Below are 26,793 nucleotides of genomic sequence, written 5' to 3' on the forward strand. Positions count from 1 at the left end.
AGCAGCTAATCTGCTGACGTCCTGACGGGACCATAGCAACTAATGTGCTGAAATCCTGAGGGACCATAGCAACTAATGTGCTGACGTCCTGATGGGACCATAGCAACTAATGTGCTGAAATCCTGACGGGACCATAGCACCTAATGTGCTGACGTCCTGACGGGACTAAAGAAACTAATGTGCTGAAATCCTGACGGGACCACAGCAACTAATGTGCTGAAATCCTGACGGGACCATAGCAACTAATCTGCTGACGTCCTGACGGGACCATAGCAACTAATGTGCTGAAATCCTGATGGGACCACAGCAACTAATGTGCTGAAATCCTGATGGGACCATAGCAACTAATCTGCTGACGTCCTGACGGGACAATAGCAACTAATGTGCTGAAATCCTGAGGGACCATAGCAGCTAATCTGCTGACGTCCTGACGGGACCATAGCAACTAATGTGCTGAAATCCTGAGGGACCATAGCAACTAATGTGCTGAAATCCTGACAGGACCACAGCAACTAATGTGCTGTGGGGCGGGTCTGCCTGATCACAAAGATAATACCCAGGCCCAAAATGCGGAATCTCTGTTTTCTATAACCCCATATCGCTGCATATATAGGCAGGGGAGACCCCCACAGCCTCTCCCCACTCCTTCCACAATCATTATCACCCTAACCCACCCGCCACACATATATGTGGGCAAATGCAAAATTTTGGGCTTTAGAATTCTGCCCATGCAGTAATGGGCTGATGCCCTGTGGGGTGACCAGCCCAACTGGTTAGTAAAACCTACAAAGCCAATATGTCTTTCCAGACAGCTCATTAGGTCAGGTAAAGTAAGGTAAGTCATATTATATAGCGCCCTCATGCCGATAATGCTGGCGCTGCTGAACATGGCGCTGTACGAAAGTCAGGTGAGGAGTGTTAGTCTGATTGTGGAAAACTCAGGTGAAGAAAAACTTGTAGTGTTGATGGGTGTGGGGCAAAAAGTACCCATTACCTGTATGCCAATTATTTGAAACTCTGTTCTTTGTGATGGGTATGAGCGGGTGCCAGTTAGCCATAAGAGCAGCCCCCGAAAAGCGGGGCATCGACTGAGAGAGTGACAGTTGCTAGAGGATGAGTAGAGTTTGAATTTGTTGATTGCACTAGACCTGGCGGGGCATCCGACTGGAGTGAGTGGAGTGTAGGCTTGCAACATTTTTAGTAGGGAGAGATGAGTTAGTTGAGGGATGCGAGGGCTGGGTGGAGGGTGAGGAGTTGGCGTGTTGTTGCTTCCTTCCGCTTAGTGGTAGTTTTCCTTGAGAGATTCTGGCCTGGTTCAATGTTGCACATCACGGTCCACAGAATCAGCGAGTGTCCAACGAGAGATGGTTTAAAGTAGTACAGATTCTAGATGTGTTTTGTTTTAAGATTCCTGGTAATAGTTATTGTGTTCGTTTTTACTTCAAATAGTACATATTACTCTTGAGCAGTGAGGAGCTGGGTGTGAGGTCTTCTAACTAGCAGGATGGAAGGGGTTGCTCTCACAAAAAAACTTGTTTGCTTGCACACTGGCCTGTTCTATATTTATCTGGCAAGGAGCCATGCTTGGAAGGTTGTCTGTTACGTTGCTATTGGATGGCTGCTGTTATCTTTGTATCTTTTCAATAGGTTGGTTGAAAAGCCAAGAGTTGAGCTCTTTCCTGAACATCGTATGGTTCACTTCCAGGAGGAGATGTTTAGCCGGGGTGCCCCAGAGTTTGTGGCCAGAAAGGAGACAGGGGATCCCCCTTGCCATATTTTCTTGAAGTTTGGGTCTAGGTCTGTTGCAGCATTGATGGACCTTTGTGTTTGTGAAGGAGTGTAATGCTGGAATTTCTTTCTGAAGGGGTGGTGCCCCCCTTTCATGGTAGGATTGATGTGTGTTCCTTGACCGGCAGCCAGTGGGGAACCTATAGTACTGGCGTGATGTGTTTGGCTCTCTTCATTCTAAGTAGTAGCCTTACACTGCCTTTTGGACTCTTGTAGTTGCTACTTCAGGTTGCTCGGGAGTCCAAGATAGAGGAAGTTTGCATAGTCTAGTCTGGATAGCACTAGTGAGATCATGGCCAGGGTTCTGCGGGTATATGGTGGGTCAGGGGAAATACGGCGTAGAGTGCAGAGCTGGAAACCGCAGCTTCAGATGATGGCTTGGTCCTGCAGTTCAAGTGTGAGGGTGCTGTTTCTCATGCTTCCAAAATGGCTTACATCGGTGGAAGGCCCTGGTCCTGGATCCATCCCGTCAGGCCAAGGGATTGCAGTGGTGCTGGAGTTTGCGGCTTTGCAGAGAATCAGTTCAGTTTTATTAGGGTTGAGTTTTAGTCGGTTTGCAGTCATCGATGTGTGCAAGCGTGCAAGGCATGTTTTAATGTCTTGGTGGCTTCTTGGCGGATTGTTCTCAAGTTTGCAGATTATTTGTGTGTTATCGCGTAGTTGTAGTAAGTGATGCCAGTTTCGTTGATGAGGTTTAAAGGGGCGTCATGTATATGTTGAATAGGTAAGGCGAGAATGTGGATCCCCGAGGGATCCTGCAAGTTAGTGGGTGAGGCAGGGAAATGAAAGGGTCCAGGATGGCACTTTCAGCCCTGCCTGTGAGGAAGGAAGTGATCCAGCGCAGGGCACGCTCTTTGATTCTAATGTCTTCTAGTCTTTGTAGGAGGACCTTGAGAGAGATGGCGTCAAAAGCGGCTGAGATGTCAAGTAGGATGCGAGTGCTGTCTGAGTTTTCATCCGCATCACTTTTTAGTGTGTCCCAGACAGGGCATAGAGCTGATTCTGTAACCCTAGATGGTCTGAGGCCATTTTGTACCTCATCCAGGAAGCTATTGCTTTTGACGAATGCCCAGAGTTGAATGGATATGATTTTTTCAAGTGGTTTCTAGATGTAAAGGTGTTTGAGATTGTCCGGCAACAAGTTGCATCATTCGGGTCCGCTGTGGGCTTTGTTAGTAGAGGCTGGATGTAAGCAGATTTCAATGGTGCAGCGGAGCTTCAGGTGCTGATGAAATCATTGAGGAAGGTTAGTAAAGTATGTGCTGGATCAAGATGGTTCATGGTGGATTGGTAATAATCCAGAGGGATTGGATACTCTAGAGATCCAGTTGGGTTGCCTGACTCAATTGTAGCAAGTAGGTCCTCTGTAGTGAAAAGACGTAAAGAGGTTAAAGACGTTGCAGTGGAGCAGAAGCAAGGTGCCAGTAGAAAGTTAGTTATGATAGACAAGTGCAGGCATCCTTTTTTGTCAAGGTGCTCCTTGGTGTTGATGATCTTGTTGGTGAAATGTGCAGCAATCTGATTGCAGATTAGTTTAGGGCTGTGTTACAAGCTGTTGGGTTTTCGAATTCTTGGATGAATTTAAGAATTCCCTTACTCTGTGTTTTGCCGAGTCAATGCATTTAGAGTAGTGTGCTTTCTTTGCTTTGATGACCCCTGCCCTGTAAAAACATTATTGTTGACGATGGGCAGATATGTTGGGCTACTCTGTTCATGTTGTTAGTATGGGGCTGAAACATTTAGCTAGTTCATTTTTTCGTGAGTGTTTGAAAGGTTTCGTAGGAGCAGTACTGTCGGAAATGATCCAGTTATGAATGGTGGGTATTTCTGCATCCAATCTAGTTTTTGGTCTATATTTGGGAAGGGTAAGCTTGTTGGTTTCTAGTCTCTCTAGCAAAGTGTTGATGTGTAGTTTTGTCCAGGGTCAGGTCATTGTTGATGGTGTTATTAATGGTTCTGCCAGATTCTCTGTGTCTCTGTATACATCTTGAAATGGATGGATAGGTAGTAGGTAGCCTCCCAAGAGAAGCTGAGGTGCCGATGGAAATTATTTTTTTGTTAGAAACAATGCCATGCAGTGTATAAACGGCTATCTGAGTTGGAGCTTTAAACAGTTGTTTTAGGTCTAATGCAGCAAAATTTGCTTTAAGTGACTTTGTGGCAGGGTTGTCTTCAATCTCAAGCCAGATGTTGAATTGGTGATTAACGGACAGGTCTGCAGCGCCATCAGCAGGATTGTTATGAAAGTGTGGGACGTAGGAAAAGAGTCTGAATGTTAAAAGGAAGCTACGTGATGCAGTGGGAGAGATGGAGCAGGTCACAGCAATTGACTCATGGTCTGGGATTAAGTTAGGGAAGGGGAATGAGACTGTGAAGGAATCTCTGTGAACCAGTGCTATCCCTCCTTCTCTCCTGTGGTTTTGATTAGTATATATTATCTTGTAGCCTGAAGGAATACTCTCATGGATAACCAGCCATTGGTTGTCGTAAAGCGAGGGTTCCATGATGAAAAGTAGGTCTACTTTGTCTTTGGGGAGTAGGTTAAAAAAATGTCAGAGCAGTTTTTGGAACCAGTGAGTGCGTTGATTAGGAGGCAACTTCTGCCATTCATGTCCAGGTTGGTTGGATGTGATGGAAGTGTGTCATTGGGCTGAACATTGTTGCTTTCGTTAGTTCCCCAGGATTCCGTGAAAAGACTTTAAGATTCAAAAAGGCTTATGTGATGAATCCTGTGGATCTCGCACTAAATCCCTGCCTAAAGTCTCCTCCCAGGTGGCCAGGAGAGGGAAGACGCTTCCTGATCCCAACCCTGGCGGTGGTGTACTGCAGGAGGATCACCTGGGTGGAGACAAGGCCCAAGGTGGTGAGGAGATCCCGTGGGATGCGACACAGTATTGTTCCTCTGAAGGGGAGATTCTTACCACTATTCCAGAAGAGATTATGAATTATTGTCATTTTAATACCTCTCAACCTCCTGTTTTCCTGGGACTGGAAAAGAGCAGAATTTACCTGCAAGTTCTGAGAGGGTCCTGTGTTCACAAACCCTGCCTTGCTGTTGCTGCATTTAGAGAGATGTGCTGAGAGTGAAGGTCTTCCCAGGTGCGCCTAGTGGCTGCAATTGCAGAGCTGTGACTGTGCTGAAGTCTGAGGCCCATAGCAAGAAGCAAGCTAAGGGACAAAAGAGTAATGGAGACTCCCAGTTGGCGTGGCCGGATAGGAGACACCTGTGCTGCAGAAGGGTGTAGAGCCCAAGTGTGACTAACACTGTAGTAGAAGAGGAAGAAGTTGAGAAGGTGAAGCAGCCCGCAACCACAGTGTTCCTGGAGCCGGTGAGTGAAGCATGGCATTCAGGTTTACTTGAAAACCTTGCCGGTAACTGTTACCGGCTCTAAAGTGACATGTGTAGGAATAGAAGTGAGTATAAACTGTTCGGCGTTGTGAAGAGTCTTATTAACAGTGGAAATGCACCACACACACTTCTAGTAAAAGTTGTAGCGCTCGCGTGAGACAAAAAGCAATTAATTTCTATTGAACTATTAATGTTGCTGGAATGGTCACGTGTCTCCAATAAAAGGGTGAACGCTTTCTAAATCATTATGAAAACACTAACGTTGACTTTCACAAATGTTACAAGAACTTACGGCATCAAGGGAAGCTCGCGTGTGCCAATTGTGATTCCTGACAGGAGTTACAAAGCATCTCTGTGTTAATGTGTGGGAACACAAACACTTAGGGCCTCATTATAACCCTGGCGCTTCCGTAATGAAGGGGCCGGTACGGGACCGGCACCCTTCATTACGGGAGCGCCGATTACGAGGTTCCATTTGCGGGACCCGGATCAGACGTCTGGTAAAACCAGACGTCTTTACCGGGTCCCGCGAGGGGAAGAGGGAGGTAATAACGGGCCACTTGTAATGTACCCGTTATTACCTCCCTCCCCATTCCCATTGAAAACTGAACCTTGTAACATTAAGAGCAGGTATTTTTTAATCCTAGAAGTTGTTGTACTAATAAGAAGAACGAACATTACCCTAGCCAAGAGGCAAACCCTTTCTATATTGAAGCAAACCCTGTTTAAATCTATCCACCGAGTTATGAAGTTGTTAATGGTCCAGTGTCCTCTGATACAAGTGTGACATTGTTACCTGAAGCTGGGAGTGTGGCAAAACAGCTTCAGGGTAGCTACTGGAACCAAGAAGGTGTGAATAAAGCTGGGGAAGGGAGCCGGGTGATTGTAAGAAGATTGAGTCAATAATATGTAATGCTGAGGCTGTTGAAGTTGAGAGAAAGTCAGTGTGGAAGCAGAGGAAGATTATACTTGTGGTAGTAAGAGAGACTGAAGAGGCAAAGAGACTGCCCCTTTCTTGGAGTTTTGGAACGAACAGAGCCTTGCCGACCTGTAGAAATCAAAGAGTCTTGTCTTTAATGCCTAACAATCCTGAAATACAAAGTCGAAGCAGAAATATAAGAACTGTGGTTGTGTATTGTTGTTTATGGCTTGCCTGGGCAAGAAGGAATGTTGTGATGTTATGTGGAGTGTTGAGGCTTGAGTGTTGGAATGTATCGGTGAAGGTTCTAGCCTGGTCAGTTGGCTATCTTATGGCTAATTAGTACCCGCCGAGGAGGGTGTGGCTGCCTCCCAGCCAAAGAGAAGGCTTGGAACAGGGTAATTACCACACCGGGAAACACCCTGCTCCAAGCATTCTCAAAACGGGCAGCCGCCATCTTCCCTCGCTGGATTGACGGTAAGTGCAACCTCTCCCTGTGTCCCTTTCCCCTACTCGCCCCCGCTGTTTCAACATCTTGTCTCCCCCTCCATACCCCCACCTCACTTACCTATGCTGCTCCATCCTTCCCTGCCCTGATAACACTATTGTTCCCGGCGCAGCACTGATCCGGCAATGGGCGCCATGGAAAGGCAGAAGGGACTCCATGTAGTTCCCGTCTCCCTGATCCATGGTGGTCATTTTTGTTGGTCGTTTTATTTCTTGTGTTGCAAAACAATTTACACACCGTTTCTCAACTTGAGAAAAATAAACTAGTAGTACCCTGGTACAACATGCTGGGGTACTAATATAGCTATAGAACCCTCGAAGGGGGAGGCATTACCAGTTTGGTAGTTCCCCGGGGCTGACATTAAGACCCTTGCTGTACTCGAGCCTGTAACTGACTCCTTGGGGGCTTTACCAGACCGGCAATGCCACGCCACCCCCGTTCGGGTTCTATTGCTTTATTAAATGGGATAGGCGTAGGAAATGGTGTAGGTAAGAGGTAAGCCCTAGCTGATGTGCCCATGTTTGGTCATAATAGTTTGAACGAGGTGGATGGCTCAGGAGGTACCTGAAGATAAAGGTTATTAGTGTTTTCCTCCTGAGGAGAGGAAGGAGCATTCCCTTTGAGTCTCTGGTTGACTGATAGAAGGAGCGTCAGTGGCAGATTATGCCATCTTTGAAATTTCTAGGCATCTTGTCGCTGAGTTTCGGAAAACCATAAAGAGAGACAAAGAAGAGGTTTATCAGCGAAAAGGGAGAAAGGGTGATGGAAACGTGGGTGATTAGTACCTTAGATGCGCGGCATAGGTGTCTTGGAGCTCGGGCATTATCTGATGGTCTGCAGCCCTCATTTGGAGCCATTTGATTGGCACAAAAGCCCTCTCGCTGCCTGCCTATCTACCACCTCCAGCCCCTTTCTCCCATATGCTCCTGTACTACTCTGCTCCTGTCACCTCCTCTCACCCCCTTCCTCACTGACTCCAATGCCAATATCCCCTGCCCACATGGAGTTAGAACTTGAACCATAGTAAACCTTGTAAAGAGTGGATCTTTTATTGTTGTCAAATAATTTTTATTGTGGTTTTCAGAAAAGAACTGTTCCAGGTAACAACTTTAGAAGGTCTGGGGTAATGATTAGAGGACAACAACAAAGGGGATGATCGAGGAATGGGTTGACTACACTAGTAAGCCCAGGAAACTATCAGTAAACAAGGCAGAATCCACAGCGATGGTTACATGGTTTTATATATATTCTTACTGAGAGCCTCTGTACAACACATACTATGGATTTAGTGACCGAGATAATGACTGAAGTCCAGTACTACCGATAATGACAGTCTTGAGGGAAGATCCCTGGATCCATCTAGAATTGACAATGTTGGTCTTAGGGATGATGGAGCCTTGTCACCTGTTACCCTACCATATATGGCTCTGTCAAGCTGCTCCGCATATAGGACTGAGAGGTTTCCCCAGATCTCTTTGAATCTGCTTTCTCCTCCCTAATTTACTCTAAATAACAATCTTTCTATAGTAACTAGCTTACAGAACTCAGACAACAAATTCTCAAATTTTGGGTTTCTGTTTGTCTTCCCTGATCTCAGAGTCTTTAGCTCCTTCTTAGCCTCTCCTTTTGATACTTGGGAATGTTGAAATGTCATTGAGGAGAAATGCCTTGGGGGTCAGCTGTAGTGTCAAGTAAGGTCAACGCTCTATATGCTCCTGGCAATCACTTTCTACAAAGGCTCTGACATCTCCGCAGGGTCCTGGCTTTTCCTGAGTTCTGAGCATCCACAATGACATTGTTTGAATTGGCATTGGTGAACCTCTCTCTGCTCTGGATTCCACTTGCCGCAGTCTCTCCATCTCCCGGTCAGGTCACGTATGGACACCTCCCAGTCAGGAGGTCCGCATGCAGCTTTATCCCAGTGCTTCTCCATCTATCGCTGTAGACCTCACACAGCAGCGTCTCTTTATCCTGCCACCAGGTTGCGGTGTTGCCTCCACTACGCCTCACAGTCTCTGTGCCCAACAGTCCAACACGCACCACCACTTTGCTTCTCAGCCTACCTTCTTGGCCTCTCCACTGCTTTCGCCTGATCCCCTGCACAGCAGTTCCGATAGGACTCCCCTCCTTTCTGCTTCCGCTATCCTTTTCCTGTTCTGCGGTGTAGAGGGGCGGGTGTAGATCGCTGATTCCTTGTCATCCACAATGCCACGGAGGGCACTTCACAAGACACACATTTCTAATTTTGGATGAGTTCATTGCATTGTTGAGTGATGCCACCTTGGTCTCTACTTGAGAGCTCATAAGTGAATCCCACCAAGTCAATTCACACACGGATAGTCTTTCTGCAGTTGCAGTGAGGTCTTCACAGGGCCCAGAAGGTGCAGTAGCCTTCACGGATGACATCTGAATGCGCGCCACAGCTCTCTCTCCACACGTTGCCATTCAGGGTGTGCTTTGATTAAAGTGAGGCCCGGAAGTTCCATTTAGGTCAAACACAAACTGCGGAAGTTATAGGGCCTTGGAATAGACTTGAATTAATTAAAAGGGTTTGTCCGCTTCCATGGTGCTCAAGACCTTGCCCAAGGTACATTCGCCCACCCACCCGTCTATTCATTTTGACAACGCTATTTGAAGTTAACTTTACTAAATGAAGTGCACGGCCTACTTAAGACGCCTTTGCGCACTTATACCCAGTGGCTGCAAACGGCTTTAGAGGTTCTTTAAATACTTTGATCTTTTAATGCTGTAAACATTTTGCATTTTTTTTGTTTGATTTCCATGGACATTTTTTAGCATCCGATACAAATGAACTGAAACTGGGTGTAATGAGTCCACGTTGAAAACTGGCAAGTGCAAGCTTGCAATGGTGAAGTGGACTATTTGGGTCACAGGTAAGCAATTAGACCCAAAGCGAACTTCCTGAAGGCCATCGTGTGGCATCTCTTGGGGGTTTGCCCAAATTCTGTTCAATGCGTTTGAACCTTTGCTGAGCAGCCTGAACCCCTGAAGTAATGGCTGGAGAAGCATGCCCAGTGTGCAGGCTGCAAGGGCCTACAGGCTAAGGTTGCTGCTGCACCTTGATGCGCCGTGTATCAGAGAAGAATGGCCAGTGTGCAGGCTGCAAGGGCCTCAAGAGTAAGCTTGCTGCTGCACCTTGATTCACCGTGGATTGGAGAAGAATGCCTAGTGTGCAGGATGTACGGGCCTCCAGGCTAAGCTTGCTGCATCTTGATGCGCTGTGGATCGTAGAAGAATGCCCAGTGTGCAGGCTGCACGGGCCTCCAGGCTAAGCTTGCTGCTGCACCTTGATGCGCCGTGGATTGGAGAAGAATGCCCAGTGTGCAGGCTGCACAGGCCTCCAGGCTAAGCTTGCTGCTGCACCTTGATGTGCCGTGGATCGGAGAAGAATGCCCAGTGTGCAGGCTGCATGGGTCTCCAGGCTAAGCTTGTTGCTGCACCTTGATGCGCCGTGGATCGGAGAAGAATGCCCAGTGTGCGGGCTGCACGGGCCTCCAGGCAAAGCTTGTGGCTGCACCTTGATGCACCGTGGATTGGAGAAGAATGCCCAGTGTGCAGGCTGCATGGGCCTCAAGGGTAAGCTTGCTGCTGCACCTTGATTCACCGTGCATCGGAGAAGAATGCCCAGTGTGCAGGCTGCATGGGCCTCCAGGCTAAGCTTGCTGCTGCACCTTGATACGCTGTGGATCGGAGAAGAATGCCCAGTGTGCAGGCTGCACGGGCCTCCAGGCTAAGCTTGCTGCTGCACCTTGATGCGCCATGGATTGGAGAAGAATGGCCAGTGTGCAGGCTGCACGGGCCTTCAGGCAAAGCTTGCTGCTGCACCTTGATGCGCCATGGATCGAAGCATGCCCAGTGTGCAGGCTGCACGGGCCTCCAGGCTAAGCTTGCTGCTGCACCTTGATGCGCCATGGATCGGAGAATGGCCAGTGTGCAGGCTGCACGGGCCTCCAGGCTAAGCTTGCTGCTGCACCATGATGCGCCATGGATCGGAGAAAAATGCCCAGTGTGCAGGTTGCAAGGGCCTCCAGGCTAAGCTTGCTGCTGCACCTCGATGCTTCGTGGATTGGAGAAGAATGCCCAGTGTGCAGGCTGCACGCGCCTCCAGGCTAAGCATGCTGCTGCATCTTGATGCGCCGTGGATCGGAGAAGAATGCCCAGTGTGCAGGCTGAAAGGGCCTCCAGGCTAAGCTTGCTGCTGCAGCTTGATACGCCATGGATCGGAGAAGAATGCCCAGTGTGCAGGCTGCAAGGGCCTCCAGGCTAAGCTTGCTGCTGCACCTTGATGCGCCGTGGATCGGAGAAGAATGACTAGGTTGCAGGCTGCACGGGCCTCCAGGCAAAGCTTGTGGCTGCACCTTGATGGGCAGTGGATCGGAGAAGAATGCCCAGTGTGCAGGCTGCAAGGGCCTCCAGGCTAAGCTTGCTGCTGCACCTTGATGCGCCATGGATCGGAGAAGAATGCCCAGTGTGCAGACTGCATGTGCCTCCAGGCTAAGCTTGCTGCTGCACCTTGATGCGCGGTGGATCGGAGAAGAATGCCCAGAGTGCAGGCTGCATGGGCCTCCAGGCAAAGCTTGCTGCTGCACCTTGATGTTCTGTGGATCGGAGAATAATGTCAAGTGTGCAGGCTGCAAAGGCCTCCAGGCTAAGCTTGCAGCTGCACCTTGATGGGCAGTGGATCGGAGAAGAATGCTCAGTGTGCAGGCTGCACTGACCTCCAGGCTAAGTTTGCTGCTGCACCTTGACGGGCTGTGGATCGGAGAAGAATGCCCAATGTGCAGGCTGCAAGGGCCTCCAAGCTAAGCTTGCTGCTTTACCTTGTCGGCAGTGGATCGGAGAAGAATGCCCAGTGTGCACGCTGCACAGGCCTCCAGGCTAAGCTTGCTGCTGCACCTTGATGCGCCGTGGATTGGAGAAGAATGCCCAGTGTGCAGGCTGCAAGGGCCTCCAGGCTAAGCTCGCTGCTGCACCTTGATGGGCAGGTTATGATGCCAAGGAGTGTATTGCTGTGGATTTCTGTGCCTATGCCCTGGGCTTTAAACTGCCACCAAGACATTCAGACAAGAAAATCACAGTGGCATTGTCCTCATTTACTGGAATGCCTGTGAGGGTGGGGCATTATTCCGCAATAGAGCGGGGAGCCTTACCCTATGCGTGGGCAGTAAAATATCTGAAAGCCTTCTTGCAACCAGATCATAAGTCACTGGTTGCTTATTTCTTTGCAGGTTGGGGTACACACTTGACAGCAAATCTTGCCTCTAAAATGCATTCAAGTTCGCTTATGAGCCAGGACATAAAACATTGGAGATTGACTTACTTTGGAGAATGCCAGTCACGCAACAGGAAGTGGAGACTGAAGCAAAAGGCATGGGAGAAGGATTGTGGCGAAGCAATGCATGATGTCTTGTGGTTCAGGCATGCAGTGCTCCTAAAGAGCATCATTGAAGCTATGGGTGGGTGGGGGGGAGGTTTAAGAGTACTGTTTTGGGGGCTGGCTCAATAAGTGGAAGATGGAGAAATATATAGAAGGTGGCAGGTGAGGTAAGCTGAAGAGGGATGAAATAGTACTGGCAAAAACATGTGTCTCAGGAAAACCTTTGAGGAAAAACAAATAGTGGATCTGGCCTATCTGGGAATCATTAGGACCAAAAGGAAAAATAAGAGATGGGCTTGGTTCAAATAATAGAGGATCCTGATGTGTGCCATGAAAGTGACCAGGTGGTCAGGATTCATACTTGCCCAATGACACTGGTGGATTTGCCGCAAAGGTATTGTTCATGGATATCAAGGTCCTCTCCCTTAAATTGCTAGAATATTGTCGGAGCTCGGTGGCCCACATAGGGCCTCATTACACGGAAGGCGGTGATCCAGGGTGCTATTAGCACCCTGGACCATGCCGGTAAATTACCGGCACCGCCTTGGCGGAAAGGGGATTTACCGCCCCATTCCAAGGTTGGTGGGGCGGTAATTCCCCCTTCCGCCATTGCCCTTCCCCATTCCCATTTCTGCCCCATAGGGCTCTATGGGAATGGGGAAGGCGCTAATTACGGCACAGCAATTTTGCGGTGCCGTAATTAGCTCCGAGGTCCCTTAGCGGGTTGGTTTTTAACGCCTGCAAAAAGCAGGCGTTAAAGCACCAACCCGCTAAGAGACCTCGTAGTAAGGCGGTAATGGTTAACGGTCACCGTTACCATTAACGGTGGCCGTTAACCATTACCGCCTTCCGTGTAATGAGGCCCATAGACTACTATTTGGGGTGGTCTGGGACCCTTCTGGTGAAGGTGCTAAATACTACCACAGTTATTTATTTATTTCTGCCAGACTTTGCAGGCATATCGGACACCATAGTGTGATAACCTTTTTAGATAGAAGAGTTATAATTTTAATTGCTTTTTTATAACACACAATACCAAAGAGGTTTCTAAGCGTGGACCCAGGATTTGAACCTGTGTTGCTCTACATGGTCTTGCTTCCAAGAGTGCGTTGCCACTGAGCTATACTAGCCATGCTGTTATCACACTCTTGTTCTCTTTCTTGTATCATCCCAAAGGGGTGGATTTGTCAAGCAGGTAAACACATTTTTAAATGTTTATTTGTAGTTGTATTAATTAATCTTTTATAATGTGCATTATACCGGAGACCAGTCGCTAAACATGGGATCGGGATTCAAACATGTGTTGCTCTGCGTTGTCTTGCTTCCAAGACAAATACGTTGCGCCTGAGTTATCCTCCCGCCCCACTGGTATGTCATCAGAGCTCTACAGTACAACTAAGGATTGTAGTCTTTTTGAATATTCATATTCTATTGTGACAGCCCTTAATCCAGAAGTATAACAAATAAGTTTGAATTATTTAGAGGAAGGCTGCTGTCCACAAATGTGGGCAAGTGCGGATGCGCAGTATAGGGAGGTATTCCATATTAGTGCTTCTCAATAAAGGAATGTCCAACCAAGGTTCTAGAAAAATAGGAACTTTAATACAAACTAAGAACGCATACAACTAACTGAAAAATTAAAGACGAACCACTGTAAAGGAAACACAGCAAATGAAGACTTTGAGAATGAAGAGCACTCTGGTTTGATATGCAGGGGTGTTCAGGTAAAGGATTTCAGTAGAAATGTCAGTGTTCAAGGATATGTTTTTAAAAGTCAAAAAGGGGGGATTAAAGGACACTACAGTCTTTTAAGGTGGACAATGGGGACATGGCCTCGTTAAACACCTTTAGTTTGTTGTCTTGAGTGCATACCACCATTTCATCAGGATTCTTTGTGTTTTCCTGCTACTGATCCTTGCTCGGGCGGTCGACTGACGTTGATCCAGTGGCAAGTCGACGTTGAGACAGCTTCGAGATGGGACTCTGTTGATCGAATCGGCACCCAGATGTTTTGAGTCAATGTGTCCCAACAGCTCGGGGTTCGAATCAGCTCGAAACCATGCATGTCCTAGGTCGAGTCAGGCTTCGAGACGTGTGTCTTCCAGTGGGTCAGGTCGGCTTTGAGTCTGGTCAAGACAAAGCTTCTGTTGGGTTGAATCAGCACCCAGGGTGCGGCGAGTCAGGTGCTTCCACAGCAGTAAGCTGGCAGTCGAGTTATGATGAGGATGGGCTTCACTGGGTAAAGTTGGCATTGAGACAGCTTGAAGAAGCAGGTAACTGGTTTGAAATCCTTGGATTGCCAAAAGCAGCACAGCAGATCCTGCAGCAGCTCGAAGTGAGTCGAGGTCAGCCAAGCTGGCTCGAAGATATTTTGATGCAATGGACAGGGTTTCAGGCTGCTTTTGGGCTGCTGGTAGGTCTGTTCTTAGTTCTGCACTTCTTGTCTGGCTCCTGTAGGGGGTCCTTCATCTCCAGTTAACAGGATCCTGGTTCCAGTGCACAGGCAGCAGAGAGGGCTTGGGGTCCACAGTAGTGTCAGCCACAGTGTTCCCATGAAATACTTAAGGAGCAGATCTGTCCTCTGCCTTTGAGTTATCTTTCTTCTCTTATATGGCAGAGGACTTTGGAATAGACTGTATCGTCAACATAGTTCTAGATGAATCCTTATTGCTCTTCTGGGAGTTCAAAGATGAACCAACTAAGGACATGATGTTCTACACTCATGAGGGCAAAGTGCTATAGCGGTTTGTTCCAAAGCAAGTCTGTTGTCAGGGCTCAATTCAGGCTGCTGTAACATGTGATCTTTGCCTGCTGACATACCCAGAGTGCTTTGCCTGCAGGAAGTGGGGAGGTCAGAAAGTGTAGAGAACACTTAGCAGAATCTAAGATGTAGAAACCCCTCAAAAGGCACAACCTTGTCCTCTGGCTACTGTAACTTTACCCCTTTCCACATCTGCCTACTTCAGAAGGACTTGAGTGATAAGCACCCTGGTGTGAGAGTGGCTTTGTTATGTAAGCACTGCCTTTCAAGTGTCGGTTCACAAGGGACCTCCCTGGAGTGGGTCCCTGTGCCCTGGGTGGAAGGTGTCACCTTCCTCAGGGGGTTAAAAAAAACAGGTTCCTGGACCATTGTCCCACATTATTACAGTGGAGACAGCCCGGCCAGATGGCTAATACGCATTAGCTCTGTCATGGCTGAAGCACTGCTCACCAAGCTGACACCCTAATGATATCCAAATGCTGTGGTTGTATAATTGTGTGAACTCAGTACCCACTATTTCACAATCAGGCATGTATTATATGTACAGATTAACATGTCACCAGGCTGACTAGGGTACACAATTGCTATTTTTTGCATCAGTGGTGCATATGGTTTAAAAGTCCCCTCCAATTGCTGGAACTTTGTGTTCCAGCATCTGTCAGGATTGCACATGTGAACCTCCCCTGTTGGCACTGCAGGGCATTTTCTGTCTGAAGATGTCAGGAGACTATAACAGCAAAGGCACATCAGTGCACTATGTTTTTTGTCATTGACAGTTCTGAAAGGCGGAGCTGATTATCAGACCTCCCTTTCCGAAACAGAATTACTTGCATCTTTTTATTAATAAAATTAAAGAAACTAACACCTTTACATGCTTGCAGATGACATTCCTTTTCAGTGATGTGTGCAGGCCAGCGCTGTGAAAAGGGAGTAAAATAATCTTACCAGAAAGTCTTTCCTTGAGCCCTGTCTGGTGCTGATATTTCCCTCTTTCTTCTTCAGGATGAAGTGGGCAAGAAGTCCTTCAGGACCGTGTGCCAGAGTGATGGGCAGTGGAGTCGCACTAAGCCTGTCTGTCAACGTAAGCGGAACTGCGCCTAACCGCGTCATCATATGTGGGGCTGCCTCCTTAATAGCTTTGTGTGGAATCAGCGGGAGAGATGAGAATTCAGCACCCCTAACCTTTACCTCTTTGCCCCATTTGCTGAAGTATGAGGCGGTTTACCAATATCTGTGGATCTTTTTCTTTTCCAGCGGTGAACTGTATCCCCCCACCAAAAATTGCCAGCGCTGAGGTCACGCTACTCTCCGGTGCTGAAAATTACAGCTATAAGGCAGAAATCCGCTACAACTGCAAACCATATTATCAAATGGTGTCCACCGGAAATGGTACGTTGGTGTTTGGGTGGGTGTGGTAATGTAGGGAGAGAAAAGCCTATAACACATGCATGTGAAGTCCATCTGGGAACCAAGAACACATAACTGAGGATCGCTTTCATGTCTTAGGGGTCCTCACATCTGGTCACTAGATCTCCAAATAGTGTAGTAACACACCAGTGTAAACCAACACTGTGGTGACACAATTCAAAAATTAGTAACATACAATGGGCCTCATTAGGAGTTTGCCGGCTCCGGTAACAACGGTGCCAGTATGCTACCGGCACCGTTGTTACCGGACTGGCACACTCTGAGTTCTGCACAAGGGTGCCCTCCCGCCTGCCAGGTCTGACCTGGCGGGTGGAACGGCACCCGCCCGCAGACTTTGACGGACGCACCAGCAATGTTGCACACAGTGCCGGTGCATCCGTCCTCCACATTCCCTTTGAGTCCTATTGGACTCAATGGGAATGGAGAGTGACATTTTCCGGCACCAGGCTTCAGGGACCGCTGGGGCTGTAATGCCCCGGTAATTCCCCGAAGCCAGGCCCTGGAAAAAATGCACAACTCCAGCGGCAGCCTGCCATTTTTACCGGCACGGCTACCACCTGGGTTGTAATGACCCCCAATGACTTTTTACTTTCTGCACCCAACACAGTCAAAATAAGTGGGACTTTTGTGTTTTTTGAAAACAGGACAGGGAAAATGAAACAGAGTAGTAGTTCTCCCACTCATACCCACATGCTTAGTAGCTCATATTTGAGTTCTGCGTAAGTTACGTGGAGGGGACCTGTAATGTTTACACTTTTGTGTAATCAGGCCCCCTCCATGTAATTTTCCATGTTTTCATGGCAGAGTTCAAAAGTGAAGTGTAAAAAGATAGCGTACACGAATGTATGCCACCCTTTTGCACAGAGCCATGCAAAACGAGTAAATGTCCCCTCCGATTTATGCATTTTTCCAGTGTAGAAGGCAGGTGGATTCCATTGTTGCCAGCATAAAAATACATGCTGGCACATATGCCTGGGTATTTGCATTGCAGAGAAGAAGACTGAGGCAGTATCGTAACTTACGATCCGCCTCCCTCCTCTCTGCCAAGCACATGGTTGAAAATGAGCCGTACTGTGAATTGAATGTGCAAAGTCTTGTATGCATTTAAAGGGGTAGTTCACCCAAAAATGTTATGGTTTAAAAGATGGGCCATAATGAAAAATATATATAGAAAATATTTTTTTTAAGTTCCTATGTAAAATGTGTGGGAAATGCGCTTCAAAGTTTGCACATGGGGCATTCATTTTGTGAAATGAAGCAGCCTACTCTGTTCATGCTAAGCTCTGCTCTCGTGGCACTAATCAAGCAAGCTCCCTACTTGGAGCTTTGGCTTACTGCTACCAGAGAGCAGAGCTTAACATGAACAGAGGAGGCGGCCACAATATTAATAATTGCCTTGACTTTCGTTTTATGTTTCTCTGCTCCCCCGGTCCAGGGGAGCTCTGAAAATGTAAAATAAAAGACACAGCAGTTATAAATACTTTGCCGGCTGCCGGCGGAGTGTTCAGAATTGCTGTGACTTTGGCTTTAAGTTTTCAAAGCACAGGAAAGTATTCATAATTGGCGTAGCAAAAGCAAAGAGGTGATGGCTGGAAGGTTTAGAATGATTCTTAACCACTGGCATTGCTCTGGGCAACCCTCCAGACCACCATTCTTCACCTGCCAAGCCATTACAGAAGGGGAAAGACCATATGCAAATAAGGCTTGGCCCCACCCCAAAAGTCAGTGGTTAAGATTAATTCTAAACCTTCCAGCCGTCACCTCTTTGTTTTTCTGTCATAATTGGCGTGACTTTATTTTATGTTTCCTCTACTCCCTGGTCCAGGGGAGTTTAAAAATCATAAAATGAAAGGCACATCAATTATAAATACTTCGCCAACCGCCGGCGGAGTGTTCATAATTGCTGTGACATTCGTTTTAAGTTTCCCATGCCCGAGAAACTTAAAACGAAAGTCACAGCAATTATGAATACTCTGCCGGTAGCCAGCGGAGTATTCATAATTTCAATGACTTTTGTTTTATTTTTCCCGAGCATGGGAGCTTAAAACGAAAGTACCAGCATTTATGAGGACTCCGCCACCCGCTCCGGTGGGTGGCTCAGTCTTCATAAATGCCGGTACTATCACTTTAAGTTTCCGGGTGAGCCTGGAAAAATAAAAGCAAAAGTACTGGCATTTATTAATACTAAGCTGCCCGCCGAAGAGTGGTGTAGTGTTTATAATCAATGGCTCTTTCCTTTTAAGTTTCCGGGCGAGCCTGGGAAAATTTTTAAGAAATTACCAGAAATTAGGAATACTACACCAACAACTGCAATTCTGTATTCATGAACTCAGAGAACCCGAGTTCATGAATATAGGATTGTGGTGGGCTGGGTAAAATGGAATAATAATGTAAAGGCAGCACTCACCAAAATCGTGTCCTCCAGCTGCAGCCTGCCACTATTCTCTTCTCTACAGCAGCATTAAGTAAAAGCTCCCAGTAGGGGCTTTTGCTAGATAAGTGCTGCGAGAGCAGAGCTTAACATGAACGGAGGAGGCTGCTTCATTTCACAAAATTGATGCCCACGTGTGCTAAACAATACAGAGTTTGAGGCCCGTGTCTCACAAATTCTACATAGGAAAAGGTTTTTAAAATATTTTTTATATAGATTTTTCATTATGGCCCATCTTTTTGAACCATAACATTTTTGAGTGAACTACTCCTTTAAGTAATGGTAGGCTCAACAAAAATGTAGTACCCTGGAAAACGTTTGTCAAAGATACTCATTTTGAACTAACAATCAAGGTTTTGTGACCCAACACTAATCTGGCCCTTTAGATCTGGGGTTGAGGGCTCCTGCCATTCTCTGCCTCACAGAAGCCATTTTGATTCTGTGTTTCTGTAACTCATTCCTGAGCACTGAAGTATTTCATTTTCTTCAGTCTTTTTTATCTGTGTTGATGTTGTTCAACATCTTTGCTAATTATTATCTATTCTCACTGTGTAACCTGTATTTTCTATTTTATTAACAAATGTTTTCGTTGGAGAGTAAGGATTAGCATGTTTTTTAATGGGGTTCAATTTTTTATTGCCCCCTTTCTGAGACCATGCACTGGCATTAAAACAAATCCAGCCACTCTGGCACACTCTGAGTGTGCATGTCTAGCCTGCAACATGATCATCCCATTTGGGCAGTAAGCCATTTGTCAGGCAATGCCATGTAAGGCCCTCAGAAGGAGGAAAATTAGGGTTCCCACAAGCATCCTGACTTCATCTTCAATGCTTCCCATGAGCATGGGTTTCTCAAGTTCCTTCTGCTTTGCATCCTTGCGGAGCAGATATCCACTTCCACAGTCACAATATCCTCCTTCGCCCATGAAAACTCTTTGCATTCCCCCTCCTCCTAGCACAAGTCAAAGCTAAGGTTTAGCATTTCCCCCTCTTCACTCTGGGACTGGATGAGACACAGTGTAGAGCCTGCGGAGGCTGACCATGCTGCCATTGAGCGAGGCGGCACTAACCCCAAACACCAGCACTCTCCAACAGACTTAAAAATCCCTGAGATTGAACTAAGACATAAAACACATGAACCCGTATACCTAAGAGCCCTTTAAGACGTGGTAGCAATACTTTGAGATAGATGGGGATGCGGAATTTACTCAAACATCAATAATCAAACTGACTCAGGAAGTTGGCAACTCTCGGTACTGTTTTATTTGCAATTATCTAAAACAGGGAGTTTCAACAGACGTCTCACAGCATATCTCTCTCACTCAACACAATTTTTTATTTTTTATTTTATTTTTTTAAATTTTTATTTTATTCAAACCAAACAACAATACAACACAACATAATTAAACACATTTAACAACGTAAACACTGCACTCCCCGTCTCCACTCCCCCCCTTATGAGCCTGTTTGTTCTTCACATTCAGTATCTGTTCCGTGTGTCAGGGCGTCGCTGCCCTCAGATTCGGCAGGTGCCGATACTGCTCCATACATTTCAGCTATCAACAGTTTCCATGCCATGAGGGAGCCCATTTCTTCATCCCCCCCGTGTTACTAGCCTCTTGCCACACCGCAGTTTCAGCCTCCGCCCATTTTTGTAGGTCCCTCCACCAGACCTCCACTCGCGGCTTGTGCCACTCCTTCCATCCCATGGCAATCCTTCGTTTCACAAGCACATATGCCAAATCTTCAATTTCCCGACATGTTTGAGTTTCCGCGCCCTGGGATACCCTCCCAGCAAGCAGGCCCAGGCCGAGTCTATTATGAGAGTGACCCACTTCCCCGCTAGTTTCTGTGCCACTTCACCCCAGTAACATTCTATTACCGGGCACGCCCAGAACATGTGTATCATGTCTACATTCTCCTCGTTACACTTAGGGCACGCCTGGCGCCCAACATTCCTGAACTTAGATATTCTCCGAGGGGTCATGTATGCCCTGTGCGTTATGTATAGCTGTAGTTGTTTGAGCCTGGCATTTCTCGACACCTTCTTATGATATCCCAAAGCCCATTCCCACATCCCATCTTCCATCGGGGCTCCCATCTCTGTTTCCCATTCTAATCTCAAATGCACCAGGTCCTTCCCAATCTTAGTCATCAACATCTCGTATAATCTAGAAACCTCATGCCCACCCTCCGATATATATTATATCCCCCCGACAGTAGCATCCGGCTCCTCTGCCAAACTAGTTTCGGGCCACCTACTCCGAATCTCCTGTACTACCCTATGATAAGTGACATATTGGCCTTCGTGCAATCCCGACGCTTCCCTAAGTTGCCTCAACTCCATAATAGCCCCGTCTTGCCAGATGTCTCCCAGAATTACTAGTCCCACTGATTCCCAATAGGTCCTAATGATCACCCTCAGTTGCCTGTCCCCCTTTGCCAGTGCGACCAACGGTATCTGCTGAACACACGGGAAGGGGTCCCCCATCATCCGGCAGGCTCGGCGCCACATGTTCCTCCCCAACAACAGCATTCTTGGGCGCTCCCTCATATCCGAGCTAGCCACCCAGATCATTTCCCGCAAGTAAAAAGGAGAACAGTTCCTCCCGAACAACCTGTGTTCAGGGGTCTCCTCATCAGAGAGCCACTTAGCCACATATTGCAGTTGCGCCGCTACATAGTAAGCCTCAAAATTAGGCAGTTTAATACCGCCTTTCTCATAGAAGTTCTGCAGCTTCCATAATGCAACTCTCTTCCGGGTGCCATGCCACAAAAATTCCCTGCACATACTGTGCAGCTTAACAAAAAACTTCTTGGGTATCATGTAAGGGATATTGTTGAAATAATGTAAAAGCCTAGGAAAGACCACCATTTTAAGCATAGCACTTCGGCCCATCATCGCTAAGGGCAACCTCTCCCAAAACCTCATGCATTTCCCGATTTTTCCAATGGCTATTTCGGTATTGCGCCTATGGTCTTCCTCAGTCGCGTGATACACATCTATTCCCAGGTAGCGGAAGGAACTCGCTGCCCACGGAATCTGCAACACTGGCAACCTCTCTACAGGCATTCCCACATAGCTACCCAGCGGGAATAGGCAACATTTCTGGGGGTTCATCGCTATACCGGACAGCCTGGCATACCTCCCCATCACCTCCAAAACATACTGAAGGTTCTCCTCCGGGTATTTTAGATATAATAACAAATCATCTGCATACAAGGATATGAGATGACTCTCCCCTCCCACCTCGATACTGATTGGGTCATATTGTTGCCTAAGGTATATTGCTAAGGGCTCCAGGGCCAAAATGTACAGCATCGGGGACCAGGGGCACCCCTGCCGAGTGCCTCTGCCCAGCTGCCATCTTTCCGACACCACTGCACCCCTACGAACCCTGGCCAGCGGTTCGCTATATAGCATCTCGGCCCATTTAATATAACCTGGCCCCACCCCATACCCTCCCAGGGCCGCCAGCAACCACGGCCACTTAACAGAATCGAACGATTTAACTGCGTCCAATGCCACAATCGCCATTTCGCCGTCATTACTGCACCCCCATTCAACCACTCAGTGGAGTTGTCTATGATTGTGAGTGATGTTCCTACTCGGGACACAGCCCGTTTGGTCTGGGTGAATTAACTTGCCGATCACTCTCCGCATTCTGTTAGCCAGGACAGCTGTCAGGAACTTACTGTCTTGATTCAGCATCGACAGGGGCCTGTAAGAGCCACAACTGTGTCCTGGTTTATTGGGCTTGGGGAGCGGTATTATGATCGCCTCCCTGAGTGACTCCGGCAACCGTCCCACCTCAAACGCCTCGTTGAGCATCTCTACCATGGGTGGGAGCACCTCCTCCTCATACGCTTTATAAAATTCACTAGGGAATCCGTCTGCACCTGGGGCCTTGCTGGTAGGTAACTGCCTCACAATATCTTTCAGTTCCTCCAGAGTGATCGGTGTATCCAGCTCCTCCCTCTCCTCGTCACTAACCTTGGGCAGGCCTATATCCTCCAGTACCTCATCTATCTCCTCCTGGCTGCCCCCCCCCTCATCCTCATATAATGCCTTATAGTTTTCCGCAAATGCCCTATTTACTCCTTCTTGTGTGTCCACCGTCTCGCCCTCTTCACTGGTTACAGTTCGAATCGGGGATCTAGGGGTTTCGCTCTTATACAACCATGCTAGAAGTCGGCCCGTTTTATCTCCTCCCGCATGTTGCCTCTCTATATATTTTTTGTAATTCAAGTTACAGAGCCTGTCCCAGTACTCTGCGCACTTGTGCTGTAATTTGAATACCACCTTCGTGTCCGCCCCACCCCCTTCCAGCACTCTTTCCAGTTCGATCTCAGCCTTTTGTAGATCAGCCAGAACTCCCCCCAGCAACACCTTGGACTATGCAATGGCGATCCCCCGCATCACAACCTTAAAGGCCTCCCATAAAGTGTCCGCCGACTGCACACTACCAGTATTCACCTCGAAGTAAGCAATAATCTCATCCCTTATATCCTCTCTGAAAACTGGATCTTTGAGCGCCTCTGCCCGGAGGCGCCACGTCGGTATTCGCGCTCTTGGGGGGCAATACTGCCACCCGAGGACCAGGGGCGAGTGATCCGAGAGAACCCTTGCTTTGTAATCTATATGAATACTCTCAGCAACCACGTCCGGAGTGGCAAAAATATAATCAAGCCTCGTGTATAGTTGATGTGGGGCCGAATAGTGCGAGTACTGCCTCCCATCAGGGTGTTTCGCTCTCCACACATCTACCAAGCCAAAGTCCGCCAGCAGCGTCTGCAACACTTTGGCCGCTGGGTTGGGCCTGCCCGTCTTTTCATCTGACCTGTCTACTCTTGGATCCAAGACACAATTAAAATCCCCGCCCCAGATCATCGCAGCCCCCACACACGCACCCAACTTGCTACACATCATCCTAAAGTATGCCGCCATGTTTTGGTTAGGGGCGTATGTGTTCACTATGCATACTTCTTTGTTCTCTATCAGCCCCCTAACTATAACCAACCTCCCATCCGCTTCCACAACTTCTTCAGTCAACTTAAATGGGACACGTGGCGCCACCCAAACAAGCACTCCCCTTGCATAGGCAGAGTACGATGAACCCACCGCTATCCCTTTCCATTTCCTCCCCACCAACTCCATTTTCTCACACGTCAAATGCGTCTCCTGCAGCAAGGCGACGTCTATCTTCTGTCGCTTCAAATACAGCATAACCTTATTCCGCTTCAAGTAACTGTGGAGCCCTCTGACATTCCACGTTAATATCTTAAGGTCCCCCATGGTTCATTGATGGTTCCCCCCCACTTCCGCACCCCCCCACCCCAAACAGATTCCTGATGCTAGTTCTTCCACAAAGGCTCATATTTAAACTTAAACACCCCAAACCCCCAACCCAACTAACTGCCCAGCTCCATCCCTGGATCTCAGGCATCCCCGCGTTTGGCTCTCCCTTGGTAGCCCAAATTGAGAACCCAGCAGGGTGTCACCTCACTAACAGTGACCAAAATAAACTCTAAATGGGGGTATAAAGATCAGCCCCGAGAGGCTCCTTCATCGCGCAGCAGTCTCTGTGCACACGGATCCTGTTTCTTACCAACCAAAGCGTACCTGCCGTCCAGCAGCATCAATGACTATAATCAAGTCCCACAGTCCGCATTCCCACCAGTTCCGCAGCTTTACTTATCTCGTCCTGCTCCATCTTCCTTCTGAACATCTGGCTCTTGGGGGCAGCTCTGCATATCTAGCCACCCCATGGCGTCTTCTGGAGTATCGAAGAAAAGCATCTTGTTTTTATAAAAAACCTTTAGCTTGGCCGGTTAGAGCAGCATGTATTTGTGACCTGCGTCATGCAATCTCCTCTTAACCGATCCAAAGTTCATGCGGCTTCGCTGTACCTGCAGGGTATAATCCGGGTAGGCAGTTATGCTCGCCGCTCCATGTCGTATTGTTCCCCCTTTGCGGAAGTGTTCGAGGATTCTTTCTCGATCCCGATAATTGAGGATCTTGGCGATCATTGGCCTGGGTGGATTTCCCGGCGGTGGTTTCCGTGTCAGGGCCCTGTGCGCTCGTTCCACAGCAAATCCCTGGGAGAGGGTTCCCCCAGTTATTTCCTGCAACAGCATATTTTCCACAAACTCTGTCGGGTTGTGGCCCTCGGCACCTTCTGGCAGTCCAACGATGCGAATGTTATTCCTCCGAGCGCGCCCTTCCGCCTCCTCCGCCCTACTCTCCAGATTGCCCACACGTTGCACCAGGGCATGTAGCTCCAGTTTGTGTGCAGCGCAGTCCACTGCGGTTGGACCCATCTCTTTCTCCAGGGTCTCCGTGCGTTCCGCCAGAGTCCTAACATCCTGCCTGAGGAGGTTCACATCTTCCTGTACCGCCCCCACTTGGAGTTCCATCGCCGTCTTCAATTCTGTCACAGCCAATTGGAGTTTGGACTCCCAGGCTGCCTTCAAATCCGCGATTGCCTCAAGGACCTCCTGATTTGTGCTCACAGCGGCCATTCCCCCTGCTGAGGTCTTATCTTTACTCCTGGCTCCTTCGGGGCCAGTTGGTGTTCTGGTATATTCGTTTAGCGTGGGCTGTTTGGCCTTCGCTCTCAGGGGCTTACTGGACATTCCTCCGGTTAGGGACAGCCTCCTATCCACACTTGAATGCCAAGGGGGGGATCTGCCGCACTGGTGGCTCCAACCTATTGCAAAGTACAGGCTGGGTATGCCCTGCGCTGTGTGACCTCTGGGGCCTTGTCGCTTTCCAATTCCGCACCAGGTGTGTACCTCTCACTAGTGTACCATCATACAGTGCCCTGTGCCCGAAGTCTCTTGTGTGGTGCAACAACTGCGCACCCTAGTTCACGGCTGTAATGGCATCCGGGCTTCAGGGGCCCAGCGCAGCTCCAACCCCACCATGCAATTGCCCGCCTCCATCAGAGGCCTCCGACGCCGATCGTGTGCGCTCCTCGTGGGCACAGCTAGCCCCAAGCTTCATGCCTCCGTTAGTCCATATGCGTGTGCCCTTCTGTTGCTTCTCCACTCTCTCCCAAGTCGGACCGCCAGCCTCCGCTCCCTGCCCCTCTCCGGGTCCAGCCACCAGCTCCGAGCAATCCTGCCCAGTTTCGCTTTCGTCGGATCACGCAGTGATCAGAAGCGCTGTTGCTGCGCCTCTATATAATCTCTCGAGGCCGCGGTCTCTAATCCGGGCGGCCCCTTCGAGGTCCCACTCCTCCGCCTCTCCGACCACTCATATCCTTCAGTGACCGCCAACATAGGGGGTCTGGGCAACGTGCGCCAGGCACCGCACACGCCTGCCTCTGCAGTCTTTCAAACCAACCGGCCCGCCTATGCCGTATTGTTGTAACACAGTGTCCTGTGTGCCTTCCAAAGCCGTGGTCCGTCCTCCGGGCGGCTCCCTCTTGATCCTTTCACTTCGTTGCTCCGATCGGCTGCAAACAATAGCCACCGCCAGTCCAGGGGTCCTTGTGATGTGCGCCAGGCACCGCACACGGCTTACTGTGCCGGTCTACAGATCTTCAGGCCCACCTGCACTCATATCTTGCCGCAATGTATCCCGGTGCGCCTCGCAGCGCGGCTCACTCCCTCTCTGCAACTGTAGCAAGTTCTTCACGGGGCAGACGGGCTCCTTTGTTCTCTGGCCTCGCTGGCCATTTTGTATCTTCTTCCCCCTTCGCCTCACGTAATCCAGTTGTGGGTAGAACTTAGTTTCTGTTTATTTCCAAAGTACCAAAAGTTCAGAAGGCGCTCCCGGCACCTTCATAAGCGTCCATATGTATTTTCAGCAGCCGCAGGCATCTCCAACAGCACTAATGCAGCAGGATCATGAACGGATCGCAGGAGCTCCCCAAGAGCACGTCTCTCTACATGGCTCTCATAGCCACGCCCCCTCACTCAACACAATTTGTAAAAAAACACAGCTTTTATAGCAAAAACTCATCATCAGTGACGTCAAACTACGTGGCAAACTACAAAAACTGACTTGGGAAAGTGATAGGCTTAGAGGGAACATCTAAGTATATGTTCCGTACTTGACAGGGAAAGTGATTGGGTCTCTAACATCAGGCAGGCAACTAAGCCCTCCTCTAGTACATGTCAATCACAAATTACACGACGATTCATTGGTTATACAAACTATAGGGCTCTCTGTTACGTGGCCCTTTACAATTGGTTGGGCACCCTC

At 48.4% G+C, this 26,793-nt stretch overlaps 1 protein-coding gene across 4 annotated transcripts in view; it reads left to right on the forward strand.

Annotated features, from left to right (window-relative positions):
- C1S (complement C1s) overlaps positions 1-26,793 on the forward strand; it is a 479,233-nt gene that overhangs the window by 430,347 nt on the left and 22,093 nt on the right. For all 4 annotated transcript variants that reach the window (XM_069650604.1, XM_069650605.1, XM_069650602.1 and 1 more), the window contains exons 9-10: positions 15,726-15,804; positions 15,978-16,112. In XM_069650604.1, coding sequence (XP_069506705.1) covers positions 15,726-15,804; positions 15,978-16,112 — 214 coding nt within the window. The remainder of the gene's footprint in view (positions 1-15,725; positions 15,805-15,977; positions 16,113-26,793) is intronic.

Source organism: Ambystoma mexicanum, chromosome 3p, assembly GCF_040938575.1.
Source record: "Ambystoma mexicanum isolate Mex_15411 chromosome 3p, UKY_AmexF1_1, whole genome shotgun sequence".
NCBI lineage: Eukaryota > Metazoa > Chordata > Amphibia > Caudata > Ambystomatidae > Ambystoma > Ambystoma mexicanum.